This window comes from Paramacrobiotus metropolitanus, unplaced genomic scaffold (assembly GCF_019649055.1).
Source record: "Paramacrobiotus metropolitanus isolate TYO unplaced genomic scaffold, Prichtersi_v1.0 Parri_scaffold0000039, whole genome shotgun sequence".
Classification (NCBI taxonomy): Eukaryota; Metazoa; Tardigrada; class Eutardigrada; order Parachela; family Macrobiotidae; genus Paramacrobiotus; species Paramacrobiotus metropolitanus.
In genome coordinates this window covers 1,020,272-1,047,564 of record NW_026570259.1, presented here as the reverse complement: position 1 = coordinate 1,047,564, position 27,293 = coordinate 1,020,272, and the positions used below count along the sequence as shown (strand labels likewise).

The 27,293-nt window shown below is 43.4% G+C and overlaps 6 protein-coding genes and 1 long non-coding RNA gene across 19 annotated transcripts; 1 reads left to right on the top strand and 6 right to left on the bottom strand.

Annotated features, from left to right (window-relative positions):
* Positions 1-120: 120 nt before the first annotated feature.
* On the bottom strand, positions 121-2,275 carry LOC129590207 (uncharacterized). The gene has a single exon (XM_055485308.1). It carries the CDS (start codon positions 1,588-1,590, stop codon positions 433-435), a length of 1,158 nt encoding a protein of 385 aa, XP_055341283.1. The 5' UTR covers positions 1,591-2,275; the 3' UTR covers positions 121-432.
* A 140-nt stretch (positions 2,276-2,415) lies between these two features.
* On the bottom strand, positions 2,416-6,568 carry LOC129590203 (ankyrin repeat and EF-hand domain-containing protein 1-like). 4 transcript variants are annotated; one of them, XM_055485295.1, is made up of 8 exons: positions 6,501-6,568; positions 6,235-6,406; positions 5,677-6,087; positions 5,382-5,547; positions 4,533-5,307; positions 4,373-4,426; positions 3,769-4,304; positions 2,416-3,705 (listed from the first exon to the last, which is right to left on the bottom strand). In XM_055485295.1, exons 2-8 carry the CDS (start codon positions 6,319-6,321, stop codon positions 2,684-2,686), a joined length of 3,051 nt encoding a protein of 1,016 aa, XP_055341270.1. In that variant the 5' UTR covers positions 6,322-6,406; positions 6,501-6,568; the 3' UTR covers positions 2,416-2,683. The 4 variants fall into 4 exon arrangements, with proteins under 4 accessions (XP_055341270.1, XP_055341269.1, XP_055341271.1 ...); XM_055485297.1 differs by lacking the exon at positions 6,501-6,568 and having other exon boundaries at positions 3,568-3,705; positions 3,769-3,926; positions 3,994-4,304; positions 6,235-6,494; XM_055485294.1 differs by lacking the exon at positions 6,501-6,568 and having other exon boundaries at positions 6,235-6,494.
* On the bottom strand, positions 6,511-10,750 carry LOC129590204 (exocyst complex component 5-like). 4 transcript variants are annotated; one of them, XM_055485300.1, is made up of 4 exons: positions 10,086-10,750; positions 10,009-10,025; positions 7,523-9,864; positions 6,511-6,568 (listed from the first exon to the last, which is right to left on the bottom strand). In XM_055485300.1, exons 1-4 carry the CDS (start codon positions 10,116-10,118, stop codon positions 6,555-6,557), a joined length of 2,406 nt encoding a protein of 801 aa, XP_055341275.1. In that variant the 5' UTR covers positions 10,119-10,750; the 3' UTR covers positions 6,511-6,554. The 4 variants fall into 4 exon arrangements, with proteins under 4 accessions (XP_055341275.1, XP_055341274.1, XP_055341277.1 ...); XM_055485299.1 differs by lacking the exon at positions 6,511-6,568 and having other exon boundaries at positions 7,439-9,864; XM_055485302.1 differs by lacking the exons at positions 6,511-6,568; positions 10,009-10,025 and having other exon boundaries at positions 7,442-9,864; positions 10,086-10,749.
* Positions 10,751-11,446: 696 nt separating this feature from the next.
* Positions 11,447-13,976, bottom strand: LOC129590205 (uncharacterized). 6 transcript variants are annotated; one of them, XM_055485304.1, is made up of 5 exons: positions 13,171-13,976; positions 12,439-12,501; positions 12,188-12,262; positions 11,992-12,115; positions 11,447-11,913 (listed from the first exon to the last, which is right to left on the bottom strand). In XM_055485304.1, exons 1-5 carry the CDS (start codon positions 13,838-13,840, stop codon positions 11,634-11,636), a joined length of 1,212 nt encoding a protein of 403 aa, XP_055341279.1. In that variant the 5' UTR covers positions 13,841-13,976; the 3' UTR covers positions 11,447-11,633. The 6 variants fall into 6 exon arrangements, 5 of the variants coding, with proteins under 5 accessions (XP_055341279.1, XP_055341278.1, XP_055341280.1 ...); XM_055485303.1 differs by having other exon boundaries at positions 12,439-12,518; positions 13,179-13,976; XM_055485305.1 differs by having other exon boundaries at positions 12,439-12,518; positions 13,302-13,976.
* Positions 13,977-14,148: 172 nt separating this feature from the next.
* On the bottom strand, positions 14,149-21,579 carry LOC129590202 (uncharacterized). 2 transcript variants are annotated; one of them, XM_055485292.1, is made up of 8 exons: positions 20,379-21,579; positions 19,653-20,318; positions 19,158-19,297; positions 18,743-19,083; positions 18,573-18,685; positions 17,890-18,487; positions 17,018-17,818; positions 14,149-16,881 (listed from the first exon to the last, which is right to left on the bottom strand). In XM_055485292.1, exons 1-8 carry the CDS (start codon positions 21,236-21,238, stop codon positions 14,242-14,244), a joined length of 6,159 nt encoding a protein of 2,052 aa, XP_055341267.1. In that variant the 5' UTR covers positions 21,239-21,579; the 3' UTR covers positions 14,149-14,241. The 2 variants fall into 2 exon arrangements, with proteins under 2 accessions (XP_055341267.1, XP_055341268.1); XM_055485293.1 differs by having other exon boundaries at positions 18,929-19,083.
* Positions 21,580-21,938: 359 nt separating this feature from the next.
* LOC129590157 (G-protein coupled receptor-associated protein LMBRD2-like) lies at positions 21,939-25,712 on the bottom strand. The gene is made up of 12 exons (XM_055485211.1): positions 25,377-25,712; positions 24,979-25,231; positions 24,629-24,915; positions 24,391-24,558; positions 24,109-24,319; positions 23,947-24,021; positions 23,507-23,822; positions 23,265-23,446; positions 23,035-23,168; positions 22,829-22,934; positions 22,489-22,690; positions 21,939-22,312 (listed from the first exon to the last, which is right to left on the bottom strand). The coding sequence occupies exons 2-12, from the start codon at positions 25,150-25,152 to the stop codon at positions 22,140-22,142; spliced, it is 2,028 nt and encodes a 675-aa protein (XP_055341186.1). The 5' UTR covers positions 25,153-25,231; positions 25,377-25,712; the 3' UTR covers positions 21,939-22,139.
* Positions 25,713-25,841: 129 nt separating this feature from the next.
* On the top strand, positions 25,842-26,976 carry LOC129590158 (uncharacterized). Its single transcript, XR_008690712.1, has 3 exons — positions 25,842-26,174; positions 26,230-26,382; positions 26,589-26,976. It is a non-coding gene; the product is annotated as an uncharacterized LOC129590158 (long non-coding RNA).
* Positions 26,977-27,293: the final 317 nt, after the last annotated feature.

The following is a 27,293-nucleotide window of genomic DNA, read 5'->3' as shown; positions in this document are numbered from 1 at the left end:
GTTAGTGTTGTTCGATTATATATATATATATATCTTTAATTACTATAGTTTAGAATATATAGGTAAATAAAACGGAAAAACGGCAATTGTTGCCATGCAATAAAAACAAGCGTTAATGCACTTTTACCGGAAAGCCAAAGTTAAAGTTTGAAACACAGAAAACCGTGCTGAAGTATTCACACAATGTGGCCGAACCTACAGCCATTATGACAGGATCCCAATAGTTCTTAACGAAACAAAAACTAACTGTAAGTAAAAAACCACTCAACACACTGACTGGAAGAACAGTACAACGTTGTAGTGCAATGTCTTAAGTAGCGCATGGTGGTTATGCAACTGTTAGCGCGTGTTGGACAAACACCAAGCACGATTATATGGAAATGCGTATATAAGTAAATTATCCAAAAATGATAGCAATCTAAGCCTGCACTATCACTCAGTTTTTAGATTCTGCTCGAAACCTTCAGTAGAGCGCAAAAAATAAAGATGATTCACGTCTTGGCCGCTTTTCTGGTTTCCCCTTTCCGATTGCTCCGTTGATTTATAGTATATTCCGCCATCACAAGAACGCGGGGGAAGAACGCGGAGTAGTTGCTTTCCAACCGCTGTTACTGTATCTTCTTCTTCTGCTGGTCCGCATATGAAGAGCAAAACATATTCAGTGAAGTTTCCCTCTACAATGCTCCGCCGGGTGCTAACTACAACTTTCTTGACGCCCGTTAAACCGCCCGCCGCAACCAGTTCTTTAATACGAATCCACTTTTCATCAATTTCTTCTTCGTCAAAATGGTACATCCACTTTCCACCACCGTAGCAGTTGCTGTTTACTGCAATGCTCATCCACTTCGTTTTCGTGTTTTCGCGAGGAAGAATATGGTCGACTGGTATTTTGGACGTCACGCCATTCATTCCGCTATTGAGTGACAAATTCACACGATACTCACTTTCGCAGCTGAAGTGCCACTGGCTTGTTCCCGGTGCAGCATTATCGTCCTTGTAAAAAATTACATCCTCACTAGGGGGGAAAACACGGACGAGGTTTACAGCAATATTTATGGCCGCCTCTCGACTGGCCGGAGCACAGCAGAACAACATATAATGCGCATTGTGTTCTTCGCTGTAAGCACCTAGGGTCGCTACCACCACTTTGGTGACAGCAGGCGGCAGTTTTCTTTCTCGAAACAACTGCTTAACTTCTTGCCACCGAAAATCGACAATGTCAGAAGAAAACGTCATTTTCCACTTCCCGGTAACCATATCCGAGGAATAAGGAGGAAATTGGAGCCATCTGGGAATACTAACTTGAGATGGACACTCTTCCTCGTAGGCACTTTGAAATGAGCCGTAGAAACAGCCTTCGTAATCCAGGTCTCCGTAATCTTCACTTCTGTCAGACACTTCATTGCCAGAGTCAGTTGCACTGCTACCTTCCTCGGAACTTTGTTCGTCCATTTTACGTGATCCATCGGGTTCCACGTCCTCGAAATTCTTATCCGGGCTGCAGCGAGCTTTTTTATTCCCGACGTCCGTATCCGCACTTCTTGTTTCCGATTTGGTGGGTTCATCATTTTGGTTCTTCCGCTTTTCCATGGTACAGAGATGTTTTCCTTTCCTTTATGAAGGTTATATGATTCCAAATTTAAATCATAAATCATTTAGGTTTATGCGATGGACGATAACAATAACTCAAAAGGTCTGGTGTTCAACAAAATTAACTCCATAAAGCACTGGTCACGGGTGTTGTACTCATATAGTCATATTACGATCAGTATGGTTGGATAGCGTCGCAGCATGCAGCCGTGCTGCGACGAGGACAGCTGCTACTGCTCTAGCCACAAGGGGAATTGAGAGAATTGCGTTTAGTTCTATATTTGGACATACCCTGATCAGATCTCGAGTTCTGAACAGGCATAATATGTCTAGCCTCCTCTGTATCGCTGATTACACAATGAAATCAGAACGCAATTATTGCAATCGCAGAATCAGAGATTCAGATATCTTGAACGCCCCTAAAAGCTTGCACGATAGAACTGTTGATCCAATCGCGGCTAATCATAAGCGCAGCAAAGCCCTCAGTGACCAGACGGTCAACCCTGATTCACCTCGGTCTCACAATTAAAGACACCTCGACCTCACAATTAAAGACGTGCAGATACTAATACCGTGCTGATATCAAACAAAGATGTTAAGATGGCGCATCAGTAGAATTATCTCCGCAAGAGTGCTGCGTTTTTCGTCCAGAGCTTGCGTTAAGGATTCGTACTCCCCCTGCCTTTGGGGGGAGAATTATTGCAATGCGCTTGTTAACTTGCATTTGTGGAGGGCACGGAGGGCAACAATGCTAACACGCGTGCAGCCAGAAGGCACCTCTACTGCGTTCGTTATTAACCTTAAACCTAGAGTAGCAAATCGTTTGTTTTGCAGTTTTCGTTGAGCGTTGTCAGTTCACACATAATCGGGACTTAAATCGTACGATATGAGAGCATATAAAACATCATAGCGTTTAGTAATTTTCTGTGTTTATATTGTAACTTGTCTAATTAACGAATGGAAGCCGTATAGTTTGCCTTTCGATTGTAAACGTAAACTAATAACCCGCCCTGGCGGCCCTGCTCAGTTGCTCCTAACCGGATCGTGCCGTTGGTCAGTTTGGTGACAGTGTGTTTCGTCGGACAATGAACGATCAAGAAAATCCATTAGGGCTTGCATTGGGTTTAAATAAATCAGGCCCTGTCCCCAGTGTGTTTGCTATTGACCGCTTCGCCGCTTTTTGCTTGCGATCACCGAGATAGCGATGCATTAAGCTCATGCGCGGCAATTGATCTTGATCTTCGGACGCTTGTGGATGCAGTTTACGTATACGCTGCAGTTCCTGTGCAACCGAGAAGCGTTTCGGTCCTGTGGTTCTCGAAAGTTGACCCATAGACTGCGAGGTGGCAGTTTTAGATTTGGGATCCGCTAGCAGTAATAATGACTCGGCTTGTCTGGCAAACTTTTTTAGAGGATCTTCTTCTGAATTGGCTTTGATGACACGATCAAAAAGTCCAGGTTGCATGTGGTAGCGCACAGCCATTTCGCTTCGTGTCGGTACATACCAATCTTCCGGTGCTGGCGCATAAAAAACTGGATCAGTACCACGTTGCACGTCGACATGGTTTTTGAAAGCCCACGCTGCTTTTTCCATCTCGGTCCTCTTCGCCAGAGCGTGGCTATGTCCGCTACGTCCATACTTTGTCAGTTCCATTGCAAAGACGTCATGTGGATTAATAGCGTTATTGGTGCAATGCTCACCAATGGTCACCTCGAATCTTTTTGCTGCCAGGGCGAAAAGCTTTCTGGCTTGGTCTATTTTTGCTTGCAGCTTCGGATCATTCTCATCCGTGCTTGGAGGAATGAAGTCTTGAGAGCTGTGTATTAAGTATGGCGTCTGCGAGTCGGTGAAAGGATTGCGGTGGGAAACTACCGGCTTCGCGTCTCCGTCATCGTGAGAGCCCATACTTAATTTGCTTTGCTCGTTTTTTTCTTCCTTGTTGTCTCCTATCATTACCGCCGGAGTTGGGCCGGCTTGACCTTTGTCTTGTGATTCAGTGGCAGGAACAACTGCGCCCAGCGGTTTTCCGATCACAGACACAGGAATGCGGTCAGGTGGTAGTGGCATGTTTGTATACCTACTGAAACGTACGGTGTTTTCTGGCGAATTTGAACCTGCATAAAATTATTATTATATCAAACGTTTAATACTCGTATATAAATTTCTTTGCTCTGTACCTGGAATAGGTGAAATTACCGCTTTCACAGCTTTGGGTTTGACAGCGCGTAACGGTAACTGGTCCGCTTGCATTTGCCGGACAAAACTTTCACGCAACAAGTCCTTTTTTTTCCGAAACAGTTCACGGGTGGTTTTACCGTAAAGGTTCGGCGAAACTCTGTTCCCAAAAAACAGTTCAGTATCTGGGTCGACTGCTGCCATATCGTTGGTAAGATTTCTTCCACCTTTATATGCCTTAAGGAATCGAGAGATGGCTTTGTAAACCGCAAAGTCTCCAAACGTCCTTGCGTAGTCCTTAACTGAAAGGCCGCAAACGGTTTTCGCTTTCAAACTGGCCCCGTGTGTCACGCAGCAGATAACCGATTCAACATCGTTGCTTTCTATGGCCTTCATTAACGGGCTTGCTCCGCTGAGCGTATGGGCGTTAACCAAAGCTCCATTCTGCAGTAATTCGTTTACAATCTCAGCATGTCCATTTCGGCAGGCGTAATGCAGAGCTGACCAGCCAAAATTGTCAACTGCACACGGATTCGCCCTGAGAATCGCAGAATGACCAATTAAATAAACATTATGCCATGAAAACTATAGTGCTATTTCATTTACCCATAAGTTAACAGCAGCTGCACCACATCCCAGTGTCCGGCAGATGCGGCATTCCTGAAAACATTAGGTCATAAACCCATTTTGGAATAAACTGTTACATTAAAACATGAGAAAATAACAAATTAATGGTGTTCTAACTTCTAACCGTTAGTGCACACACATCAGGGGCGTTTTGTAGCAAGCGTCACACAAGTTGACGTTGATCCCGTTCCTGCACGCCCGAGCGATACTGTCGTAGTCTCCGGACTGGCAAAGCGAATTAATATGGGAAACGTCCAAAGTGATATTATCCAATATCCATACTTTATCATCCGAGAACGGTGTAGGAAGTCGTCCATCATTCTTCGCGTACGCCAGGTTGTCATTAGGTATTATGTGGACATTGACAAACGGGTTATCCGAGAAACTTTTCGGATGTGTTTCTTCCTCTCCACAGGAAATGGTAATTTTCACCTCTTTTGGAAGCTTCAGCTTAGGCTTCTTCGGCTTCTTCTTTTTCTTGGCCCCTTTACCGCCTTTCTTCAATCCCCTGGGATCCTCTTTCTCATAGGTAGCTCTTGTGAACGGCTTTGGAACGTATTTATCGCCTAATAATTCTTTTGCACTCATTTTTCCGGTCTTTTGTGCATCAATAACATCAAAGACCTTTTCGACATTCGCCGGATCCATCGGTATATGCAGGATTTCACAGGCCACTAGGGCATCCTCACGGGATATCAGCCCGTCGGGTGTCATGTTGACTACTAAAGACATTTGCAATTTATCCTTGTTGCTTTGAATCCACTCATAGGCATTCAACAAATGCATCTTGTCCTTGACGCTGTTATACTGTTTTTCGGCTTTCTTCATTTCTTTTGCTGCTGCTTTAAGGCTGTATTTCTTACACAAAAGTTTGGGGGTCAATCCCAAATTGTTCTTCATGTTGGAATTCGAGCCTGTGCGGTAGAAATTTTCCCTTCTTTGTAAACATAAGGCATGAGTTGGGTTATCTGATGATAAAACGACATACCATGTTGGCATAAATAGCGCACTGCCAGAAGTTGCTGTGATGATACAGCCAAATGCAGGGGAGTGTTCCCATTGTAAGCTGGCACATCGAGGTTACTGCCGTACCCTGCCAATATTTGCAGCACGGCGACATGACCGTGGTACGCTGATTCATGGGCAGCGGTAACCTACAGAAATTATAAAAAATTGTAGCCCATCCGAGCTTTCGGCTTTTCAAAATTCTGAGATGGCGCTAGATGGATGTTAATAATATAATATATATACATTAACGGGAAGTTGAAGGAACGCAGTCTTACTCCACGAACGTCGACACTATCAGGAGAAGCGTTTTCTTCCAGAAGGAGCTTGACAGATTGGGCTGCTCCGCGCCTGGCAGCTTCAATCAACGGCGTTCGCCCCGTTGCCGTCACTGCTTCGTTTACATCGGCACCATTCGCAATCAAAAGGCTAACCAAATCTGTAGCTTTATTGCCCTTCTCGCATGCCCGGATAAGCAGTGATTTGCCCATTTGGTTAAGCTCCAGTCGCGCATCTTTCTCCAATAGAATCCTTGCCACCTCCACATGGCGCTCCGTTCCACCAAAACAGTACCACAGTGCATTTTGCCAAAAGGTATCCACAGCATTTACGTCTGCGTTTCGATTAATCAAAAATTTAACCACTTCAACAAAGCCATGGTGCGCGGCAACCATCAACGGTGTGATTTTCTTAAAAGCGTAAACATTTAGCGCTTTACATTAAAAACAGAAATTTAAAATCGATACATTCAGGGAATTATAAGTACAGTAAACGAAGCTGCGAAATTACATGTATAATATATGCGAGAGCATGTACAGATACATTGTAGTATGTACCCCATGATTCTTGGCATCAACTTCTGCTCCTTCGTCCAAGAATAATTCCAGCAGTTCCAAATCACTTTTAAATGCTGCCAGGTGCATAACGGTGTCCCCATTTTCTTCATCATGTTGTCGAAATATCCCTTTGAAGCCATGCTGTCGGAATTTCTTAATGTTTTTTATGTCCCTGTGTTTAATGTATTCAAATAGAGTACGCAAAAGATTATTTTCTGGGTATTGCATGACAGGTTCGTACACAAATTTGCAGTACAGGAGCTCACTTTTTGGTAGGCCAAAACGATAACGATTCCAACTGCTGGTGTTGTCATGGTCGGTTAATTGCGCATTACTAAAACCGTGTAAATTAATACGAAATGGCATGGTAGCGGCACCGCGACATTTCGCCGCGGACAACTAGTCGCAGGACTTTTGGTCGCAGACATTTCACCGCAAGGCCATCTCGCCGGGCGACGTTTCGTCGCAGGACATTTCGTCACTAGAATTCGCGCCGCGAGACTTTCCGTCGCACAGCCGTTTCGACGCAAAGAAATTTCGTCGAAAGGACACCTCGACGAAGCGACATTTCGGATTTCAGATAAATGATTTACTAAGCTAACTAGAAGAGTCAGAAAAGTTAGAACTGGTAAACAAAACCAAACGAACAACCTAAGAAAACCTAAGAAACCTAAGAAAACCTAAGAAACCTAAGAATAATCTAAGAAAACCTGAGAAGCCTCAGAATAACCCAAGAAATCCTAAAAATAATAAAGGCTTTATTATAAAGCAGCCCTGCAACGAAGCAGTTCAATCAAATACTTACCCAAAAACTAGTTTTTTGCGGTTTTTTGCGGTTATAGAAACCTAAGAAAGCCAAAGAAACAACAAAAACTAGGAAAACTTGAAAACTTGGAGGCGGCTAAATGTGATGATGCCGAAATAAGCAGTGGCCGAAATGAGTGCTGGCCGAAGTGAGCCTCGGCCGAAATGTAACGCGGCCGAAGTGATCGGACGCGTTTGCGGTGATAAGTGGCATCGTTTGAAAAGTCCCAAGACGAATTGTCCGCGGCAAGACGTCTTGCGTCGAAATGTCGCAAAGTTAAAATGTCTGAAAACATAAAATCCCAAACCGAAGTGTCCCAGCGTCCGAATGTCCGGCAACGAATTGTCTTCGCGGCGAAAAGTCGCGCGTCGAGTTTGAGTGCGGCGAAATGTCACACTCCCAGTTGTCCGGGTGCGCGTGGTAGCAGTTTCTTTTCTGCAGTCTTGCCAAAAACGTTTGTTATTTAGTTGATCAGAGATTTACTTCGGGACAAGCCCGTCAAAGAAACAGTAGAGGGACGATCTTTAGGGGGTTGATAATCCTCACGTAACCTAAGAAAATACTGAAGTGAACTTGCACTGTCCACTTCCGAAGAGATTTCAGAACTGATCTTCGACAGACTTGATTTACTGCAAACCAGAAGATTTCCCACCAAAAGCATATCCTCAAACAACCTGGTTATAGAGTCTTGCTTGAGCTGCAGTACACACTCCTTATACTCTTTTAGCTCACAGAGGCAGACCATTCCCTCTTGCGTGGAGTACTTGAACACTTCGAAATGGTCCAGAATTTCTCGATGAAATCGCAAACCCATCTCCCTTCTGATGTTTTCGCGATTCTGGTTGTTGACGAAATCAGTAACGAGAGAGCAGACTTTCGTGAAAAATGCCACCACGCGTTTTGCCGTCGGGGTGGTTGCAGGATTCACTTGAATGTATTCAGCTTTTTTCTGCTGGGATAGCATCACTTGCACCCAGTGCATCGCTGAATTCAGACAGTACTCGATCCCGGCTGTGATCTTCTGTTCTAGCCTATCGCGCGCTGCCGTAAGTGTGGCAGAGAGTTTAGCGGAGTGACCTTTTGATCGCTGCATACCATGTAAGCAGACTGGAAGATCATGATGCACTAAGTCACAAATCCTGATAGCCAACGGGATCAATCTAAAAAACGCCAACTTTGGCTCGGTTTTGGGCTCCGGCAGAGGCAGCATGCGCAAACCAGCGTCCAGCCCGTATTCAGCATGCACAAACAGAATATGTCGAATAGCTGTCTGTCCCATCTCCAGCAAGCAACTGGCTAGCTCGTTGCGACTCAGCAGTGCGTGTGCACGACTGGCGGATTTTTGCAGCTCGTGAAGAATGTTCAGCGCCAAAGAGTGGCTGAGAATTCTTGACTCATACGCGATTTCCTTGTTCTGTAAATAATCTCCAATTATAGTCGGTATCGCTTTCGCTGGAGCCGCGCTACCAATCGGAACAGTCGAAGCCACGTCTTTCCCTTCGGCTCGCATTTGTATTGGTCCGAGCTTAATGGATCCAAAATCCATTGCAAGTACGTCGTAATACTGCTGCACAATAAGGTTGCAACGGCTGCGAAAAAAGCGGCTTTCTGCTTTCCCGTATGTATCCAAATGGGTGCTCAGTAATATTTTAAGGATATTATGCATCCGTACACTGCAAAATTTTGACAGTGGGCCTTGTAGCTGCATGATACGCCTGTAATATTCCGCTACCTTTGTCAGGTACAGCTCTCGTCCTTCCAGTGTATTCCCACAGCTTGCTAACGACGTATGAATCACCTCTTCTAGCTCTGCACAGGCTAAGTACGTAATGAATTTATCCATAACCGTTTCAGGCGAGGGAAAAATTTCGAAAACCAATTTGTAGGTCATGTCGCAAGCATGAATAATCTTATTGAAGGGATCATCGGGACTATTAGCGCTGGAATTAATTATCCACTGGATAAATTCATTGATAACCCTCATATAACCGGTTGAAAAATTTTGTAGGACAGATGCGGTTTGTTGCATAAGGTTTTTGTCCATTGGGTTCTCTTTGAATGCTCGCAAAAACAGAGCAACCAGGTCATTTTCTATGTCTTCATATAGAGCGCTTATCTTGACACATGCCCTTTTATAAGGATTTTCTTTGGCTAATTCTAACGTTCCCGATATGGACTTAAGCACGAGCAGGATTTCTGCTGCATCTTGATAATCTTCCATGGTATTTCTGCGCTCCACCAGCTCCGGATAGGTAAGATCGCTGATTCCCACTGCATTCAGGTCAACAAAATGCGAAAGAAGTTTGTGCACTTTTTTCAACTTTTCGTTTGGCTCCACCACAGAGATCAGTATTCCGCCCAAATTGCTCAGCTTTTCTGTCAAGTTAGCCAACTCGTGCTCTAGCCCATCAATTTCTCCCAGCCTTCGTTTAACCATATCTCCGCGCCGCTCCAACTGCTCCACGGCGTTGTCTTCCGCACTAATTAGGGTCGATTCCGCATTTCTGTGTTGCATAAGTGCTTTTGCATTAAGGTGAACGCAGGCTTCAAAAAGGTCATCCAATTTCTGCAAAGTGTGATCCATGTCTGCTCCGTATTCTGCGGCATTGTTAAGTGTGAATAAGTATTCCTTATTCAGATCACTAATCAAAGGATTCTGTTGTGCTTGTACGTTTTGCAACGCTGTTGTGGCAGGCTGTATGGCACTCTGCTTGATAAAGTTTTCCAGGAATTCGTCTACATCAAAGTGAGGGTCGGACAAATCTTGACGAAGTCTTTCCGGGTCAACCGGATTTTTTGTTCGGCTTACTACAGCTGGCATAATTCTGAAAAATGGTAGAAATTACAGTAAGTCAGATCGACAAGACTCTGCTGAGTCTGCTCCAATGGGGTCAGCATTTTGCAGTCTTTCTGAGTTTCTGATACGAATTTTCGGGTTCTGGTTTTAATTGCAGATTCTGATTACCCACCTAAAAAATAAGCCCCCCTAAAATTTAAACACAACCAAAGTCACCAATAATATGTACATTCGAGTAAGATGGCTTACCGAGTAGCATGAGTAAGATGATAAGGTATACATCAAGATGGTCAGATTACATACTAGTTACAATTTACATCAATGTGAGATGTGCTGGTGTACATCAAGGCTGCGTAGGAATACTGGCGTGCATACTCATTTACAGTGCTTCCTCATTCGGAATTTATCGTTAGTACAGTACCAGACTGCCCGTACACATGCGCGCAGTTTAATATAAAGAATTTACAGTGGCATGATGTGTTCGAATACATAGATACCGTCCACGGCATGCTTAGCGCTTTTGCCTTTTCCAACTCCGTACCTCATTCAACTAAAACTAGCTAAAACCAAAATTACCGGTAATTACCGATAATAAGTAAATAATCTCTGTCCCTTACTCGATTAGTCCATTGTATCGGACGAACAGTTTTATGACAGTTGGATTGATTCAGAGCCATTTCCTATTAGTAAGCTCTGATTGCGGACTTTAAAAGTCCCGTACGGTTACAGTGGGGCCCAACAAACATTTTCAAAACAAGAGCTGCTAGCTGCTGCGATCATGATTTTGTCGAGGGATATTCGATGAACATTTCGTTCATGCAGGCATCCATTTAGCTCGCCAAAGTCGCTGGCAATGAAATCATCTGAAGTGAAGCTCCAGTTTCACCACAATCAATGTGTTCTCGTTTTCTCCTGCAGAAATTTATTTATCTCGTTTGTCATAAAGAGGCATGTATTCGCTTTGCGGAATTGTTGCGCTTATCATATTAACAATTGTCAACTATGCGTCACACGGAATCGCAACTATGTGCTATGAATGCAAATTCAAAAGCGAAAAAAGCCCCTTGAATGATTGCTGGCAGTGGTGGCGCGGAGGAAAGCAAAATGTATCTCTATACAAACCTGTTAATTGTCCGGGAAACTGTGCTGAAAGGGCGGCTGTTGACGAACGTTTAGTCGTAAAAGACAAAAACGGAACGTCAGAGAAGCGTGCTGAAATGAGAATTAAAGGATGTCAGGACTTGAGCGACGTATATCCAGAAAGGACTGGTATGGGGTGTTATAGGGATGCCCCCGGTGCCACCAGTTATTACTGCATTTGCGATACTGACTACTGCAACAACAGAACGGCTTCCGAAATTGTACTGGAGGCAGGTGATGATTCCGGCGCTAAGGGAAAACAAATTTCGCTGTTGAGTTCGTTACTGTTTCACGCTTTACTTCTATTACTAATTCGCTAAAAAATCTGGTTACCTGTTGTCTTTCAAGGTGCCGTGGTTTTGTCTGAATAAAATTAAACAGAAAGATTGGTTAAACAAACTTTACTATTATATGGACCCAGTTTTTTCTTCATTTTTTGGAACACGTCTTGGTACACGTCTTTGGGAAAATTGACGGTACTGCCTGATTATTATTACATTATAGATAGTTATAATAAGCAATGCTCCAAAAGTCACAAGTCAGCCATGGACATTTCCCAAAAGCTTACGCCTTACAGTAAAACACATGCCGTCAAGAGTAAACTTACAAAAATATCCTCTAAAGTTACGTTGTTAACAGTAAATAGGCCACGGATAACTAAAATAACTTGTTAGTTATCTGATCGAATAAATTCATTCGACGAATTCTCCGATTAATTTCGCCCGCTCTCATAAAGTATTCGGCCATCATGTTCTGCCTAGCGCCGAGAGATCCTTCCTCCGGTTGATCAGTCTTGGGTTTCCCTGCTAAGATGTCCATTAAAGTCAGAAATTCGTCAAAGTCCAATAAACCCGAATTGTCAACGTCGATCTCCTGGAAGAGCAGTTGTCTTTTCTCACGATTGGAATTATCGCCAATGTTGTCTAGCAGTTGAGACCTGCATAATTTAAGGTCTAGGTTAAAGGTCACACGTTTGTATTGCGGATTTGTGATACGATTGAGAATGTGAACTCACAATTCATCGAAGTCGAGTAAACCGTCCTGGTTTAGGTCCAACAGTTTAAACTCTATTTGATAATCTTTGATATCCTCTCTGGTGAGTTTAGGATATTTCTTCATAATCTCTTCGTAATCCACAGCTGCATGAAGTGAAATTTGCAGAGGCGGCATAAAAACTTTTAAATACTAGTATGTTTATGAATTACGTTTACCAATATATTTCCGGACGCAGATGTTGATGCGGTCTCTTTCCTCGTGATGTTCACTAAGATGGGCCTCGTGAACGCCTGTGTAATTTTATAATATGGTTTTGAGCACCTGCTAGGTTGTGGTTTGCTGCACATTCATAGTAAAGCGCATTTTCAATATTTACTTGCAAGTTCTTCTGAATGGAAAAGATTATGTTTTCGGGCAGGTGTTTGACAAATAATTTCTCTGGTTAATAGTAAAACAAAGTAATTACCGTCGTAAATACTTTCGCCTTGCTCTTCATCTTCAGCCGCATCTTCCGTATTTCTCAGTTCGCCTGATGGATACCAAAATCTGTATCAAAACCTATGCTGTTCAGAAAGTCACTCAAAGCATATTAAATTTTATATTAAAGCGGATGATTACCCAGCGTATTAAACTTCTCTGGCAAAACGTAGGAGACTGGTTGACGAGATATGGGAAAGCTCAAACCCAGACCCATTAATTTAATTTACAAACCCTATAAATTTAAATTAGGTTTTTATCTTCACAGAAAATAATGCTGATAAAAAGGCTGGGCATGAATTAAAAAGTTTGATCCAAAACGCTGGCGGGCAGTTGTTGCCAATGAAAATCGTTGGCAGTGACTTTGACTTTCCATCTACAGAGCAACAGCAAAGGTTTCTCTACTCGTTAAAAATATATAACTGCATTGTGTTACGGTTTCTTCGTTTACAAGGCCTTAAAAAAGAGCCTTAATTGGAAGTTTGCCCCGCGCCCGTTCTAGGCTAGGGTCAGATACCATTGAATTTGCATTCGTTAATAAGCTGGGTGGGTTACCTACAAACTACAGTTACGTATTATGTGGGAAATTGCTCAGCATTTCATTTGTTATTTTTCGTCACGACAAGGAGTCTGACAGCGATCGTATCAGAAACAATTAAAAGTTTAGGAAACGATTTTCACCATCACTGTGTTGCAGTTTGCTTCTGAGCTCGACTAATACCACTGAACTGGCTCCATCTTTTGGGATTAAATGGCAGCACGGTTAACATCTCATCTCCGTATGTTTTCGTAAAGTTGCGCGGCGGCTTGACTCCGTAGCAAGTGGCACCAGAAAGTCCCTCTGTAACATACTCAACTACACGGGGGCCTTTTTTCCCATCATGACCCGGGCATTTTGACATCATGTCGGGGGAATTAATGGGGAGAGCCAACAGCGCTTCCACAACATGTCCATACCAGCACCACTCGGCTCCGGCTAACCAGGCTGTAGTCAGCTGCCGTTGAGTTGCCAGCTGAGCAAAGTAGAGATTGCAGATGTCCATGGCTTGCTTCTTGGTATAGGCACCCGTATTATTGCCCATTTTGACCTTGTTGTTCACGAGGAATGCTTCCATTGGAGCGGGATGGAAATGCTGTCCATCGGAAAATGCCAAAGGCGCATCGTTTTCCGGCACAACGGCGCCATTTTGCATTCCACTGGAGACAGATTGTCGTTCCGGAATTTCGTCTTCTTCTCGCTTAGCGAATTGATGGAAGGGTTGATGGTCTACAGCAACTTGACGCTCGATTTCTACTGAGCGTCTCAACCGAGAATGTGGGAACAAATCAGCATTGCTTATAATAATCAGAGCTGGTAGTACGCAGAGGATTGCTTCGTAGAACGTTTTCATGGCAGTGCGGCTGTTTTTGGAATATATCTTACAATTTTCCGAATCTCAATCTCAAAGCGCAAATACTGGACAGATATTTCTGAGCGCCATTCAGAGAGCTTTACTGTTTATTGAATGAAGTTTAACGCTATGGAAACATCTGATTTTCTTTTGTCCAGCGGTCAGCGATACTGTATATTGGGCTTAGATTATCCGTGCTCTTGCAAACCCGACATTTTAACAAATTAGCGGCAAGCTTAAGCGTACAAAGCTCAGAATAGCCATCTAAAAGGCCCACTTGTAAAAATTGTGTAAGCTAAAAGTGGAACAACTGTCTGGCTGAACTATGTTGTACTTCTCAGGGTCTTTCGCCAAAATCTTCGTTGCTGGCTTCACTTAATCTTTTAGGAGCTAGGTTGAAGCTAACTCTTTATGGCATTTTGAGCCACAGTTTGCTCCAGTTCATAACGCAGGTAGTCCTCAAGTGTCCTTGGCGGTGAGTGATCGTCTTTTCGATACGGATCATGCGGCAGCAGCACCGAATCAGAAAGCTGTCGGTACAGATACCGGTTTGTAAATGGTCGCTGTTTGGGAAACACTCCGCCTCGCTGCTTTAACCTTGAAACAATTGCTGCAGTGGTGCGATGAACCTTTGATTTAAGTCCCGGAGACTTCTCTATGTAGTATCCCAGACGTTCGCCAGCTTCTTTCAACATCTCTGTTCGGGTTGCATGCTGGATGGATTTTCGTTTCCCATGTACGCTCAGTGTGCTGATCTTTGTTTGGAATATGGGTAAAGACTCTTGATCACCCCAGATATTCTGATTTTTAACACCAGCATCTTCTTCATGCGCCAACAGATCAATCTCCGCAAGACTTCGCTTTCCCGAACTATTGATTTGACCTTTGATAATACTGGGCAAGCGTCGCGGTTCGGGCGGCACCATAAGCCCGAGCGCACCTCGCTTCGTATCACTCTTTCTTCCGGAACCAAAATCCACCATTTTGTAAACTCTCTGAATCTGGTCCATAGATGCGTTGCTCCGTACTTTCTTGATGATTGTTTTCTTTTTTCCACCAATGGTAACCAGTATTCGCGCGGCATCTGCCTGCGTGAGTTCCTTGTAGAAATCGGCATCTCTTCTTATAGTCGGAAGATATGGTCGTGCTTGTTCAGTATCGGAGCCGCCGTGCTCCACTATATCTAAATATTCAAATTTCGCATTCCGCCGCTGCTCGTTGGCCAGGGGCTCAACGAACTCTTGCTCTGATTCGCGCATTCTGGTCAGTAATGTACGGTTAAGCTCGGAAGGCCTTCCTGTTACTAGTCCCATCGATTCTTCCGAGGACTCAATGCTGACCGTTGACTTGACCAGTGTGACAGCGCGAATCAATGGCACAACTTTCTGCCACTTACTCTTAACTTTCAATAGTTTCTTTGCAGGCACTTTGCCTTCCTTTAGTGCGGAGGCATGAATCCCATAATTTCGCATCGGCACTTCGCGATCATGTTCGCTCTTTTCGGGGGTGCCTTGACTGGATGATCTGTCACCCCTTCCCTTGGTATGTTTTTCATGGGGAGTAGCTGAAGACGTAGTATTCGGTCTCGCACCAGACGGTTGCCGTTGCTTTCCTGTAGGAGTCTTTTCATGATTCTGTGTCGAGCGGGAGCGCCGGCCTTCGCGTAGTCGGACCTTTTTCTCCACCCGCAAGCGTAGCTGGTTAGTGGCTCTGGGTACTCTAAGGCCATTTTCCCGTGTAATCACCAGCTGCGCAAGATCATTTAGAGCATTGCCAGTGAGATGTCCAGCTTTGTATAGACTGAGAAACGGCTGTTTGAGATCAGGTGGCAATTTCTCTAACAGTGCAGCCTGCGTATTTCCCAAATTAAACTGGAACAGCTTTTCCGGAACAACATCTTTTAGCCCGCCAACATGCACGATGTTCTTCAGAGGTACATGAGAAAAGACTAGGTCTTCTTGTCCTTTCTCATTCTCCCGAAAGCTTGGATAGGTCACCGCTTCTAACGGGACGTCTTTAGTCGGTTGCTTTTTTATTTGCAGTTCGCCAAGTGCCGCGATGTAGTCCGCTCGAGGGTGCAAGTCATGCCCAGAAGCCGGTTCACTTTCGTTTAACTCCCTCAGTGCACTCTCCGGGACAATGGTACGCTTATGCTGAGTAGTGTGAAGAACATTGAGAGTGACCGCGCTTCCACGTACGGCAAGATCCACTGGGACAATAACTTTCGGTTTCAGTACGATCTCATCGGGGTCTTCGTCCTCATTAAGAAAGTTTTCGTCGTCGAGATCGGTTGTCGATGTAATCTCCGGCAGTGTCTGTGACGATCTGCCAACTTCATGCCCGAAATCAAGCGGTTGGCCGAGTGTTCCCAGATACAAACCAGAAAAATGCCACAAACGTACTGAACAGTCCGCGGAGCCGGTAATAATCACAGATTTTCCTGGCACAATCTGAATTTGCGTTATGCGAAGAAGATGTGCTTGGTACGAGTTCAGTAAGTATGGTTGCTGATAATATCCACGTTGGGATGAGGGCAGGGTAGATACGGTTTGCTGCATGATATGATTGGCTCGAAATGCTATAACCGGCGAGAAGAACTTGTGTCGCTTGATGAACGGGAAATGCCGCGGATCAAAACCATGCCGGTGGTGGAATAAATGCTTGTCCGATTGAGCCCATTCACACAACAGCCAAACCTTCACGTAACCATTGGTGTCACCGGTGAACAGAAGCTCGTTTTCCGGATCGGTGGTCATTGTTTGAACGAATGAGCCTATACGATGACCAGCAAAAAACAGAGCTTTTAGTCCTCCGTTTGTGTGGTGAATCGACCACGCCCTTATAAATCCATCGGTGGATGCAGTGATGAGACAAGCTGTGTGCCCATCATTGAGTGGTCGCTTTTCCAAAATCAGGATAGCAGTCACTGTAGTCCTGGACTGCAATGCTGTTTTAGGAATACTGATGGCATCGTCTGGGCTCACCATAAGATTTTTGCGCAGTGGTGTAGTATGCTGTGCTGTTTGCAAATTCAAAAATGTCTAAAATAATAAAAAATCTTTCTGATTAAGATCCTACAATAAAGCATTCAACAGTGCGATAATAATAACCATAATTAGTAACATAAAATAGAACGAATTTTTATCATGGATTTTGGCGGAAAATTTTATTGCGTACTTCTAAGCTGCCGCTATCTTTGAGCTCCACTTTTGGGAAATCGTTAATCAGCAGACCGGCATGAGTATTTCTGGCCATTCTTGACAAGGCTAATGGGTTGCCATCGGTATTCAGGCAGCAGATGGGTTGCCCGCTGAAGAGATGCCAGACAATCAGTTCTCCATCTGAACTGCCAGTAACTGCGTACGAGCCATCATCAGACAGCTTTCGTCGTTCAGCGGCGCTGCTGGCTTCGCTATCGTCGCTTTCACTAATGTCCTCCACCCCACTCTCAGATGCGCCAGTTTCCTTATTTTGTTCTGTCTGTTCCTCTTCATCGTGAACGCTAGCCACCGCAAAGATTTCTTCCTTACTCACTTTCGGCAGTTGTCTGTTGCTGCCGTTCGTTGAATGCCCCGAAGAAATCTCGGGTTCTTTGTCCAGAAATTGCAGGTCTTCGAAACTTTTCCTTTTAATTTTGGACGGAATATAGGACGCCTGACTAGATGGCCTAATTTCCGGCTCTAGATATTCGTCGGAAGCTGTTTTACTCAATGTCAAATCAACATCGTCCGAAGAATATATTATTTCCATCACCGTGATGTCTGATCGGTGAATTTTTTCCCATTCATAAACAGTCTCGTCGACCTCATCCTCCCCTCGGGTGTCCCGCACCATGAACACATACTGATTCCACCCGGTTGACATTACCAGATCACGGTTTTTTTGGTAGCGTACGACGTTCAGGTCGGCGCCCGACAAATGGTCAAATGACGATAAGCATGCGCCGTTATTGAAATTCCAGATTTTAATAATTCCGTCCTATAATAAAACAGTTAAAAATCAGCTTTGCAGCATGCTCTAGGCAGTCGGGGGAAGGTCACACTACAAACCGATCCGCAGCTCAGCAATCGGCGTTGGTTTGCATCAAAGCACATGCTTTTAATCGGCACTTGTACGGTGTTGCCGTTGTGTACGACGGTATGTGCATTGCGGAACTGTATAATTTTATCGCCAGTAAGAAAGTTCCACACCATAATCGTTGATTCCTGACAGGCCGTCACAATACACTCAAACAAATCGTTGTACAGTGCCGCCACTATTGGTTCGTCGTGAGTCTTCTGGAAACGGTCTACTGGACCCTGCTTGTGCAGATCGACTCGCTTCAGCATCAGCATATCACGCGATCCGTATACAAGATGTTCTAGCATGGGATTATATGTCAGAAATGTCCCAACATAATGAGGAATGGTGAGATCTTTGGCGCTGAATGTTTGTAGACAGGATTGATCCTTAAAATCCCACACTTTGACGGTTTGGTTAGAATCAAGGCTGATTGCCACGAGGAAATCCGCATCTCGGCAAACAACAACTTTGTCGACACCCGCTTCGTGCCCGTCAAAATGCATAGTGGAAGTCAGAGGATTATCCGGATTCCATACTTGCACCGAGCGATTCTTCGAGCCGGTGGCGATTACATTCAGAAAATCACTACAGTTTTCCGTGGTGCATTATAACTTTGTAACCGCCCTTTTACAATGCTAAAGTGTTCTGATCTTGTAACGGCTGCACGAACCTGTAATCGAAGCAGCTAAATCCGTATTTCTGACTGAAATAAGTTGGCTCACGCTGCTTGCCGAGCGGGATGACCGCCATTGAATATTGCGGATCTTCACTGCATGCGACAACCTTCAAGAAAACAAATTTAGGTAAACTCAAGCGTAATCTCACCGTGATTAAGAATACCGCGTTCAATCCAGAAAAGAATCGAACTTGACTAATCCAGTCTTTACCAAACTGCCCTTTAATATGGTACGCTTTGCCTTTCTTTACTAGGAAATCCCAGGTAACTCTTGGATCGTGTGAGTGCCGTAGCTGCAGACTTCCCCATAGACCATCATAAAACAAATTACGAAATCGTATAGCGCTGACCATGCCGGCTTGATCACCAAGCAGAAGCAGACTGTCATTTTCCTGGTAATGGTAATGCATACATAGCACTGGACTCTTCAGGCTGCTGATGCGAAAATAAAGTTCAAGCTTGTTATCATCGTATGCGTAAAATTCCACGTCGCCGGTGGTAAGACCTGCAGTTCAAGACTGGCTTTAATAGGAGCGCTACTATGCTGGTACACAAGACTAGCTATTTTGCTATGCTTACTGACCACCAGTGTTTTGATTTCCGGCATAACGCACATATCATTGGCTCGTATATACACATTGCGGCCTCGAATGTCCGGAATTAAATCGTGTCTTGCGATTTTTTTGAATTCAGTGGACCAGCAGATGACCTCACCTTCCCTTTAAAAACCGGGATACAATAAGTACGAGTAATACGATACAATAATTATAAACTGGGATACAATAAATAAGTTTGAAGTACACACCCTGTGCATAAATCGATAAAATTTCTCGGTAAAATTTCCTGGTGAATTCGTGACCTTTTAAAGCTATCAGTGTTACCAACACGTTTATAAATTCAAAAATCCAAAAAAAGAATGGAGGCAGTTTTGCCAGGGTGGCATATTAAATGTTGGTATGGGAAACATTATTGTCGAACCGCGATAATAAATATTTCGTATAAGACTAGGGGTAATGTTTGCCGGTCACAGACATACACGTTTTGCAATAATATTTCTCTAAAAAATACACTTACCGATTCATGGAAAAGTACCGCCCGTTCCCCAAGTCCCTGGCTGCTCTGCTAGTGCCGTGTGGTGACGCGTAAACGACGGCCCTTATCTCCCGCTGATTTCTAGAACCCGGAATGACCGTAGGATGCTTTTCGAAGAACGCGTCTCTTGTTAACTGTGTCATGAGGTCCCTTTCCTGGAATTCGCGCAATGTGTATTCTAAAAACTCATTCCAATCCACATTTCCATCACAGTTAGCATCCACTTTCATGAAGATTAGTTCAATTTCCCTTTCGGGCACACTCTCCCCAATGATCTTCTTCATAGCCTGCTTGAATTCATTGATGTCCAACCCTGGTTCGTCGTCCGTGTCGGATTCCTCAAAAATTATCTTCAGCCGCTGCAATCGGTACTGATCCATGCCTCCGCTGGTATCCTCGAGCACTGCGGTCGAAGACGTGCGACCTTGTGCCGGCATGTCCTGATTCTCAAAATCCACTTTTAGTGTATCAGCGGCACTTTTGGATTTACTGAGTTGATTTTTTCCGTTATCCTCACTAATCGTTTCCGATACATCGGGGAGAAAATCATCGTTCAGTCCAAATGGATTAAGAACATCATTCTCCGATGGTTCATTTTCATCACTGACGTTCCTTTCAGCAGAATATCTACCGCCACGAGAGTGTCTTCTGTAAAGAGACACCCGTTAAAAAATATTGCCAGCTGAATGAGATTCCGTCAATCCATACCTTCCACGGCTGCTTCTGCGCCTTTTCCGGTCTTTATTAGGATAGTATAATTCTTCGGTTAACTGCTGCATTGAAACCGATGCAGGTGGATCAGGAGCGATAGTGAGTAGTTCTTCTACGACAGACGAGCGCCGCCGCCCTTCGCTGGAAGATGACTGCCTACTTTTCCTCTGCCTTTTTCGTATGCGCACCCTGTCCTCGTCTGAGGCACTCGTTTGTATATTTCCACGAGTCTGGAATTCCTGCTTTGGAATCAGATATGCGGGTAGCGGCAGTCCGTATTTCATGCGTATGCCATATAACACGGAACGTTTATTGCGGTTCAGCAGCAGCTTCTTTAGGACACGCTGCGGATGGTTGTGCTCGAGAATAAGTCGCAGGGTTTCTGGTGGATGCGTAGATAGAAGAATGCTTCTGATTAGCTGCTCTTGACCTCTGCGTCGTTTCGCTTTGCCTTTTCTGCTAATGGAATGTTCGGATTGCGGAAGATCGCTCTCTTCGGCTTGACCGTACCAGCGATTTCCAATTGTTTTCCAGAAATGCTCATTTGTACGATCGATAGTAGCCAAGCGAGAGAAGAAATCGTCTGTGGCTTTCCTGATCTCGATAGTTCGCTCGATGTGGTCTCTGCTACTTCCCTCGTCATTGATATCTCGCGTTTGACCAGTTCCTTGGATTTCTAGCAACCTGCTGCAAATGCGTTGATATTTCAAAGGTTCCTCGCTCCTGAGCGTGCGAAGACGGTCCAAGACATTGAACATTGTAAGGGCTTGATCTAACTCAAAACTCCATAAAAGAGCGATGGACGGGAAAAAGCGCGAGATAAGTAGTTGAAATACATCACTGAAATTATCATTCATCCGTCATAACAGCTTTGTGTATTCCCATTTCCGTACGTTTGCGAAGCAGTGCAACAGCAGGATGCATCGAGAAATTGCGGTTATACAAGTAAATACGCTCAGGGATGGCAAAACCCAATTATTTTGGTTTGGAACAAACATGTTTTTATACTGTGACGGACTTCATACAAATCTAGGGTAGATATTGCTACTTCACAGTATATAAATTTCTTCAAAGTGAAATAAATGTAGGCAGTATACAAGCTCCGAATGTGTGTACGTCGCTGTATAATGCACAACCAATAGTTTGTCTAATGGCCCAAGCCCACGCGTGTTATTTTTCCCGCTGACATTATTTTATGCTCTTGTTTCTGGATGGGCTGCTTCTAAAAATTATTATGCAAATGGCTCCGCGGGTGCATTTATACGGCCTGGTGCAATACATAAATGTTACAGGCGCTGCTGTACGTAACGGTACAACAAATACAATGGCGTACCTGCATACTGTACCTACGCTTGCGCTAGTTAGAATTACTGTAATAAATTCTTGTAGTACTCAGTGAACATTTTTTTATTATAAAGTTACATAGTTTCTTGCAGAACGCCTTTTTGTGCTATCTGTAAAAATATAATATTTGCAAACGACTGACTGCTATAATTTCTACGAAATGGAAATTTTCTTCGAGGATTAACTATTTTAAATACAATATAATAACAGCGCAACTTTTCTGAAACCCTTGGGACAGACAATCAAAGCGAAGAATTTGTTTCGCACTGCGTAACCATTTTATGAGGATTTCACCTCAGCTAAGAATTTAGGACCAGGAAAATGTAACATACACGTGTAACACTAATGAACTTTGAAGTAAACGCACTTTATTTCTGGCAGAAAGCTTTCTTTAATATTTTACCGAAAAAGCAATTATGCGACAACTAATGGTTTGTCTCGTTCCAGAAATATCTTGTCCATTTCCGTTTCGGACTCTTCGTTGCTGATATGTCCAAAATTTGAGGTGTTATTCACAAGCTGCAACAGTTCATCGCGTACTGCGCGAGTTTCTTCCAGTTTCTGAGTTACTCGCCTGTCGCTCCTCACTGAGAAAACAATTTAAAAAATTGTACCGTGAATAGTATTACAGCTGCTTTAGTATGAGGCAATCGCTATGGTTGTTGAATAAGGCAGATTTCAGCAGCACTGCTGATGATAACGGCGTAATACTTTGTATATACACCACTTATAATTAAAACATCGTATTGCAGGAATAACTTACCGGCTTCCATAATTTTCCTGCCTTCCAGAATAAAGTACGTTGTCATTTTTCCAACGGATGTGTACTGCTGATATCCAAAAAAGTTCAACAGCTTCCGTTCCAAGCGGAGAAACGTGCACCCACACAATAAGACCACAAAAATAGGGAAGTAAATATTCAATCCACGGCTAATGATGGGCAGGAGCGTCATGTGGCCCATAATCTGCAAAACGAAGCTCGATGACTACTTCTAAAATATAAAAATATTTTCGCGGTATACACACATCAGTTTATAAGTATTGTGCAACATTCATCTGCTGTAATGAAATTTTAATGAATTTTTTTACGATTAGTTAAGTACTCTGGTAAAGGCGGTTTCGGCTGTTCTTGTCGGAATGATGTGGCTGTCCATATGAATCAAGCCAAGAAAATTCAAGCATAGAGGCGGCGTTAGGCGGCACAGCAAACTGAACAAAAAAATCAGCTGATGGGTGGATCGATTCATCAGATTCGGAAAACTCAGTTATTCGCTTACAAGTGAACCGTTTGATATTTTATAAGACTTACATTCCACAGAAAATCAGAGAATTCTCATCGGTTTGATGACGAAGTGACAGATTGTAGTAATCGAAGATCCGAATATGGAAAACCGTGTAATATGCACATACCGACATGTAGGCGATAATACAAAACGAGACCAACTGAAACAAAAATAACTGAAGCTGAAGTTCTTAAAACGAGTTTACAACTGAAAGAACATATTACGTAATGAAATAGTGTCACAAAACTCGACTTACCTCTACATTCACATAAGTTTTATGGCTTGCTGCCACTTTAACTAAAATGGCAAAAGTGGACAGTACCGGCTCCTGAACAAAAAAGGTGCACTCCGACCACACAACCACCAAAGAGCAACATGAAAGGCAAACCGAAAATATTTTGAGGGTCCACTGTCGCGCTTTACATTTCCAAAACCATTCTGTATACACACCCAGAGTAAATTCAACGTAACTAGTGGATTGTAAAATTCCAGTTTTACCTATCCTGGGGGTTACGAGTTTCGACATCCATTTGCTACGAATTATTGGATAGGATGCCCGGAAGGTTTTATCGGGACTCCACAAATTATGCAAGCAGTCTTCATACTCGAATCCGTTTTCCAGTAGGCCATACCAGACACTGGTTATTTTAAACTGCTTGTGCAGTGCCGATATTAGACGCGTATGCAGCGAAACGAGAAGAGCATTGTTGACGACTAAATCCGGTGTCGTCGTCGAAATGCGCACAAAACGGTTAGATGGCGGTGGACCGATTTTGTTCGGGTTAAGCACACGCAGACGGAATTCTTCAGGACACTGGTTGTAACATTGGATGTTATGCACAGCAAAAATGGTGGAAAAGTCAACAGATTGAATTAACTACATCTCCATGTATGTATAATTAATTACATCTCATTTACCTATCAGGGATATCACGTACTTTGGCAACGATGACATTCAAATCTTTTCGTAAGCGGGTGCTCACTGGAGCCTTTTCGACGGCTTGCCGTATATCCTAAGCAGAAAAGTAACTACATTTTCTAAATTCTAGTAATTATTATTCAAAGCTTCAAATAACTTATGATGAGGTGATCGCACATGCCTCCAGAACCGTTTCCGTTTCTTCTTCGGCATCGGCTTTTTCAGCCCTGACCTTTGCCAGTTTAAACTGAGTAAACGCCAGCTGGTATTCCAGATCTGATGCTTTCCAAAAATTTCTAGGAAACTCAACCAATCCATATCCCAGCAGCAGAATTAACATAAAAAGGCCCAGAGAGTTGCTGGCGGAGGTCATTATCGTATACACCTTTTCCCTGCACACTATATCCCATGTCGAAATATTTGTATGGAATAAATACACGAAAGTCAATAACATTCATCTCACCAATTCAACTGTTTGCCAGGCTTCATCGCCACGTAGATAAGTAGAATGGCAAATACTGCTGTATACGTTCCGTAACTTATCACATTTCTTTTAATGGATGTGGTAATTTTGCCGTAGAAACTGAATTCTCCGGCCAGAGCGTACGTTTGCATTAAAGGCAGTACCAACCTGCGTTGACCAAAAGTAACTCTTGATTAGGTGAACCTGCCAGTGAATAAGAACAAGTAAATCGACGCACCATGTGAGCACTTGCGTAGACCAATACAGCACCAGCCAAAGGTGCGGAAGGTCGTCGCCGTTAAAGTATGACCACGGTGGCAGACAATCTGCCTGGGACTGCGATAAGTACTGCGGGGCGTTTGGGTCTTTTGCTATATTCCAGTTCAGCATGCCAATATGACTTAACGAATGATTTTTAAAACCTGTGATACTGACATCCGCGTTCGATTCGGAATCAATGTGATAGTCCTCTGCCGTAGTATTCATCAGGTAAGTTGCATTTTTCACGCAATGCTCGTAAACAGTCTATGAAGCGGAGAAATTGATGTGTATAAGAGCTTATCAAATCGCAAGCTTTTTTTTACTTACGGTGGATACGTCAGTCGGAATGATAAAGATGATAAGGAATGAAAAGTACCACGCCAGGAATACGGTTGCAGTTACACAAATGTGCTGTTTCCGCCAACTTCCATATTGGTAAAGTAAACTTGCAGTAATCACGAAGACCAAAAGTATTAGGCATGCCAGAATAAAATACTGCATGGTTAATCCAAGTTAACACAACCCCACATTATTAATTCTCGCCCATGTCACTTCGGCATTTACTCTTGGCGAAAATGAACTGAAAACAAATAGGAACACGATGTGCACACTTTCATGAGACTGTCAGGCATTGGCAAGTTCCCTTTTAGAAAGGTCATGAGGATCCGCCATGTTATGGTAGACGACAAGTACTAGAACTAATAACACATTAAACTAACTCATACCAAAAAAATAGTGTCGCTTCGAAATGTAGAACATCACAACCGGTGTGCACAATTATTTTGGGTGCGCGGTTTCAGGGACTCAACTGTTGACCAAATAGATTTTTAACGAGCAAAGAAAAGGTATGTAACTGGAACGGATTTGCTCTTCATACAAATAATACAGAAATACAGTAACTCTTGACAAATTAATATACAAGTACTGTGTACACCAAGTCGAGCACGCCAAATAACAAGAATTCCTTTTTCTCATATCTGCTAATTTATTGCACCGCTTTCCACTATTAACGCTGGCTGTTTTGGTTTTTACTGAGACTTAACATAGCATACGTCACCGGACTTCTATCAAATTGTATACTTACTCACTTCAGCCACTTGCCGTTTTCATTTTCTGAGCGATTCGTCGTAGCTATTTGGTTGTTTCGTGGATAGCGCTAGCTTCCATAGCAACGCAGAATTAAGTACTACTTTCCGAAAGCACCGAAAAAGTATTAACGAGAAAGGAAAGTCAGCTGACAATGCGATGAAAACGCAATAGTACTGTATCTCTTTATCCAGATATGGTTATCCACAACAAATCTGGATGTGATACGAAATCTTTGTAAACATCATCAATGCTTCTGGGCGGGATTATTTCCGCCCTTACCTCCTTTTTGCTAATAGTGGTGGAACCGGTGCTATCGATAATGTGTGTAAAATGTGAGGGTGCCGACCAGTGCGCACGGGCGGCAAACATGACTATCGTATCATGCTCAAAAGAGCACAAATGTCAAACCGAATTTGAGGGCAACGATCCTGGTGGTAGGTAAAATAAACTTCAAGAAGTTTTCTTTGCCCAAAACAAAGAGTTTTTCAGGGATCCCATTGAGAAGAGGCTGTGTAGAGGACTGGAGTGAGGAACCAGGCTGTGATTATAAAGGTGGTCCTGGCTTAGGAGGCGGTAAAACTGTTTGTATTTGCGGGAGATTGGAAGGCGGTGATTACTGCAACGGCGTTTCAACTTTACAAAGTACAGTACATGAGTACAATATCCGCTTATATTTGTAATTTGTTTGTCGTACAGCATTATTTGATGTTCTAAATCAAACTTGACTTGCTCCTTTTATTCTTTAATTGTCTCTATTGCTTGCGAATCCGCTCTTTGCACTAGCTTACGCTGAAACAGAATCATTGAATTTGCATCACCTCTGAATTATTGGTGCTTTGTGTTTGCAGAATTCCCTGCACCGGGTTCCCGAGGCTGCGACGGAGCATCTTCAATCAAAATCGGAGTTGGACTTGTCTTGTGTTTCCTTTTTGTGACCTTTATAATATCTAAAGAACACCCGAAGCAATAGACAGCCAACGCCGAGCTTGTTGTCCTGCATTCCGTCTCGCATTAGCTCGGTCTTGAGTTGCGACTTCCGTTGCACGGACAACTAACAGGATTTCGATGAGAGTAACTAGCAAATTTAGTTAATTTGTTCTTAAATTTTAGGATTTTATTAATTTTGGAAATGTAAAACGTTGGGAAATCACAAACTTCATATTTGTCCTGGTGTTTTTTACCGGATTTACCATTTTTTGTTCAGCGACTTTGTTGCATTATTAAACAATAAAATAATAATTATGACAAACTAGTAAGTACGAGTTGCTAATAATTATTACTAGCTATTAGTCAACCAATGCGCTTTAATAGCCGTATTACCAGCGGTAGACCATGCATTTCACTCATTAGGAAGCCCGCAGAAACGGCGTACTGATAACGACCAGACGATAATATTATGGCATTTCGTTTGTTTTTGTGGTACGTTAAGTGTTAATTCTCCTTTTCGGCTGGCAGTCGGATGGAGATCGCGATACGACGGAATCATCATGCATTTGCATGAAGGTCCTAAACATATTCTACTCAAACAAATCATAATTACGAGTATTATCATT

What these genes read in the sequence shown, in the direction of transcription:
- LOC129590205 (XM_055485303.1), bottom strand. Translation starts at nt 13,840, where the DNA reads ATGAAAACGTTCTACGAAGCAATCCTCTGCGTACTACCAGCTCTGATT. An exon ending in AGGCGAAAGTATTTACGACG is followed by an intron (nt 12,263 to 12,438) that starts GTAATTACTTTG and finishes AAAATTACACAG; the next exon opens with GCGTTCACGAGGCCCATCTT. An exon ending in CTGCGTCCGGAAATATATTG is followed by an intron (nt 12,116 to 12,187) that starts GTAAACGTAATT and finishes CACTTCATGCAG; the next exon opens with CTGTGGATTACGAAGAGATT.
- LOC129590204 (XM_055485299.1), bottom strand. Translation starts at nt 10,118, where the DNA reads ATGTATACCTTATCATCTTACTCATGCTACTCG.
- LOC129590203 (XM_055485294.1), bottom strand. Translation starts at nt 6,462, where the DNA reads ATGCAATACCCAGAAAATAATCTTTTGCGTACTCTATTTGAATACATT. An exon ending in GCGCTATTTATGCCAACATG is followed by an intron (nt 5,308 to 5,381) that starts GTATGTCGTTTT and finishes TCTACCGCACAG; the next exon opens with GCTCGAATTCCAACATGAAG. An exon ending in CAGCTGCTGTTAACTTATGG is followed by an intron (nt 4,305 to 4,372) that starts GTAAATGAAATA and finishes TGCGATTCTCAG; the next exon opens with GGCGAATCCGTGTGCAGTTG.
- LOC129590202 (XM_055485292.1), bottom strand. Translation starts at nt 21,238, where the DNA reads ATGAATGATAATTTCAGTGATGTATTTCAACTACTTATCTCGCGCTTT. An exon ending in TTTAGCTGCTTCGATTACAG is followed by an intron (nt 18,488 to 18,572) that starts GTTCGTGCAGCC and finishes GGAAAACTGTAG; the next exon opens with TGATTTTCTGAATGTAATCG. An exon ending in AAGATAGCGGCAGCTTAGAA is followed by an intron (nt 16,882 to 17,017) that starts GTACGCAATAAA and finishes TTATTATTTTAG; the next exon opens with ACATTTTTGAATTTGCAAAC.
- LOC129590157 (XM_055485211.1), bottom strand. Translation starts at nt 25,152, where the DNA reads ATGCAGTATTTTATTCTGGCATGCCTAATACTTTTGGTCTTCGTGATT. An exon ending in TCTACGCAAGTGCTCACATG is followed by an intron (nt 24,559 to 24,628) that starts GTGCGTCGATTT and finishes TGGTCAACGCAG; the next exon opens with GTTGGTACTGCCTTTAATGC. An exon ending in CAGGAAAATTATGGAAGCCG is followed by an intron (nt 22,313 to 22,488) that starts GTAAGTTATTCC and finishes TTGTTTTCTCAG; the next exon opens with TGAGGAGCGACAGGCGAGTA.
- LOC129590207 (XM_055485308.1), bottom strand. Translation starts at nt 1,590, where the DNA reads ATGGAAAAGCGGAAGAACCAAAATGATGAACCCACCAAATCGGAAACA.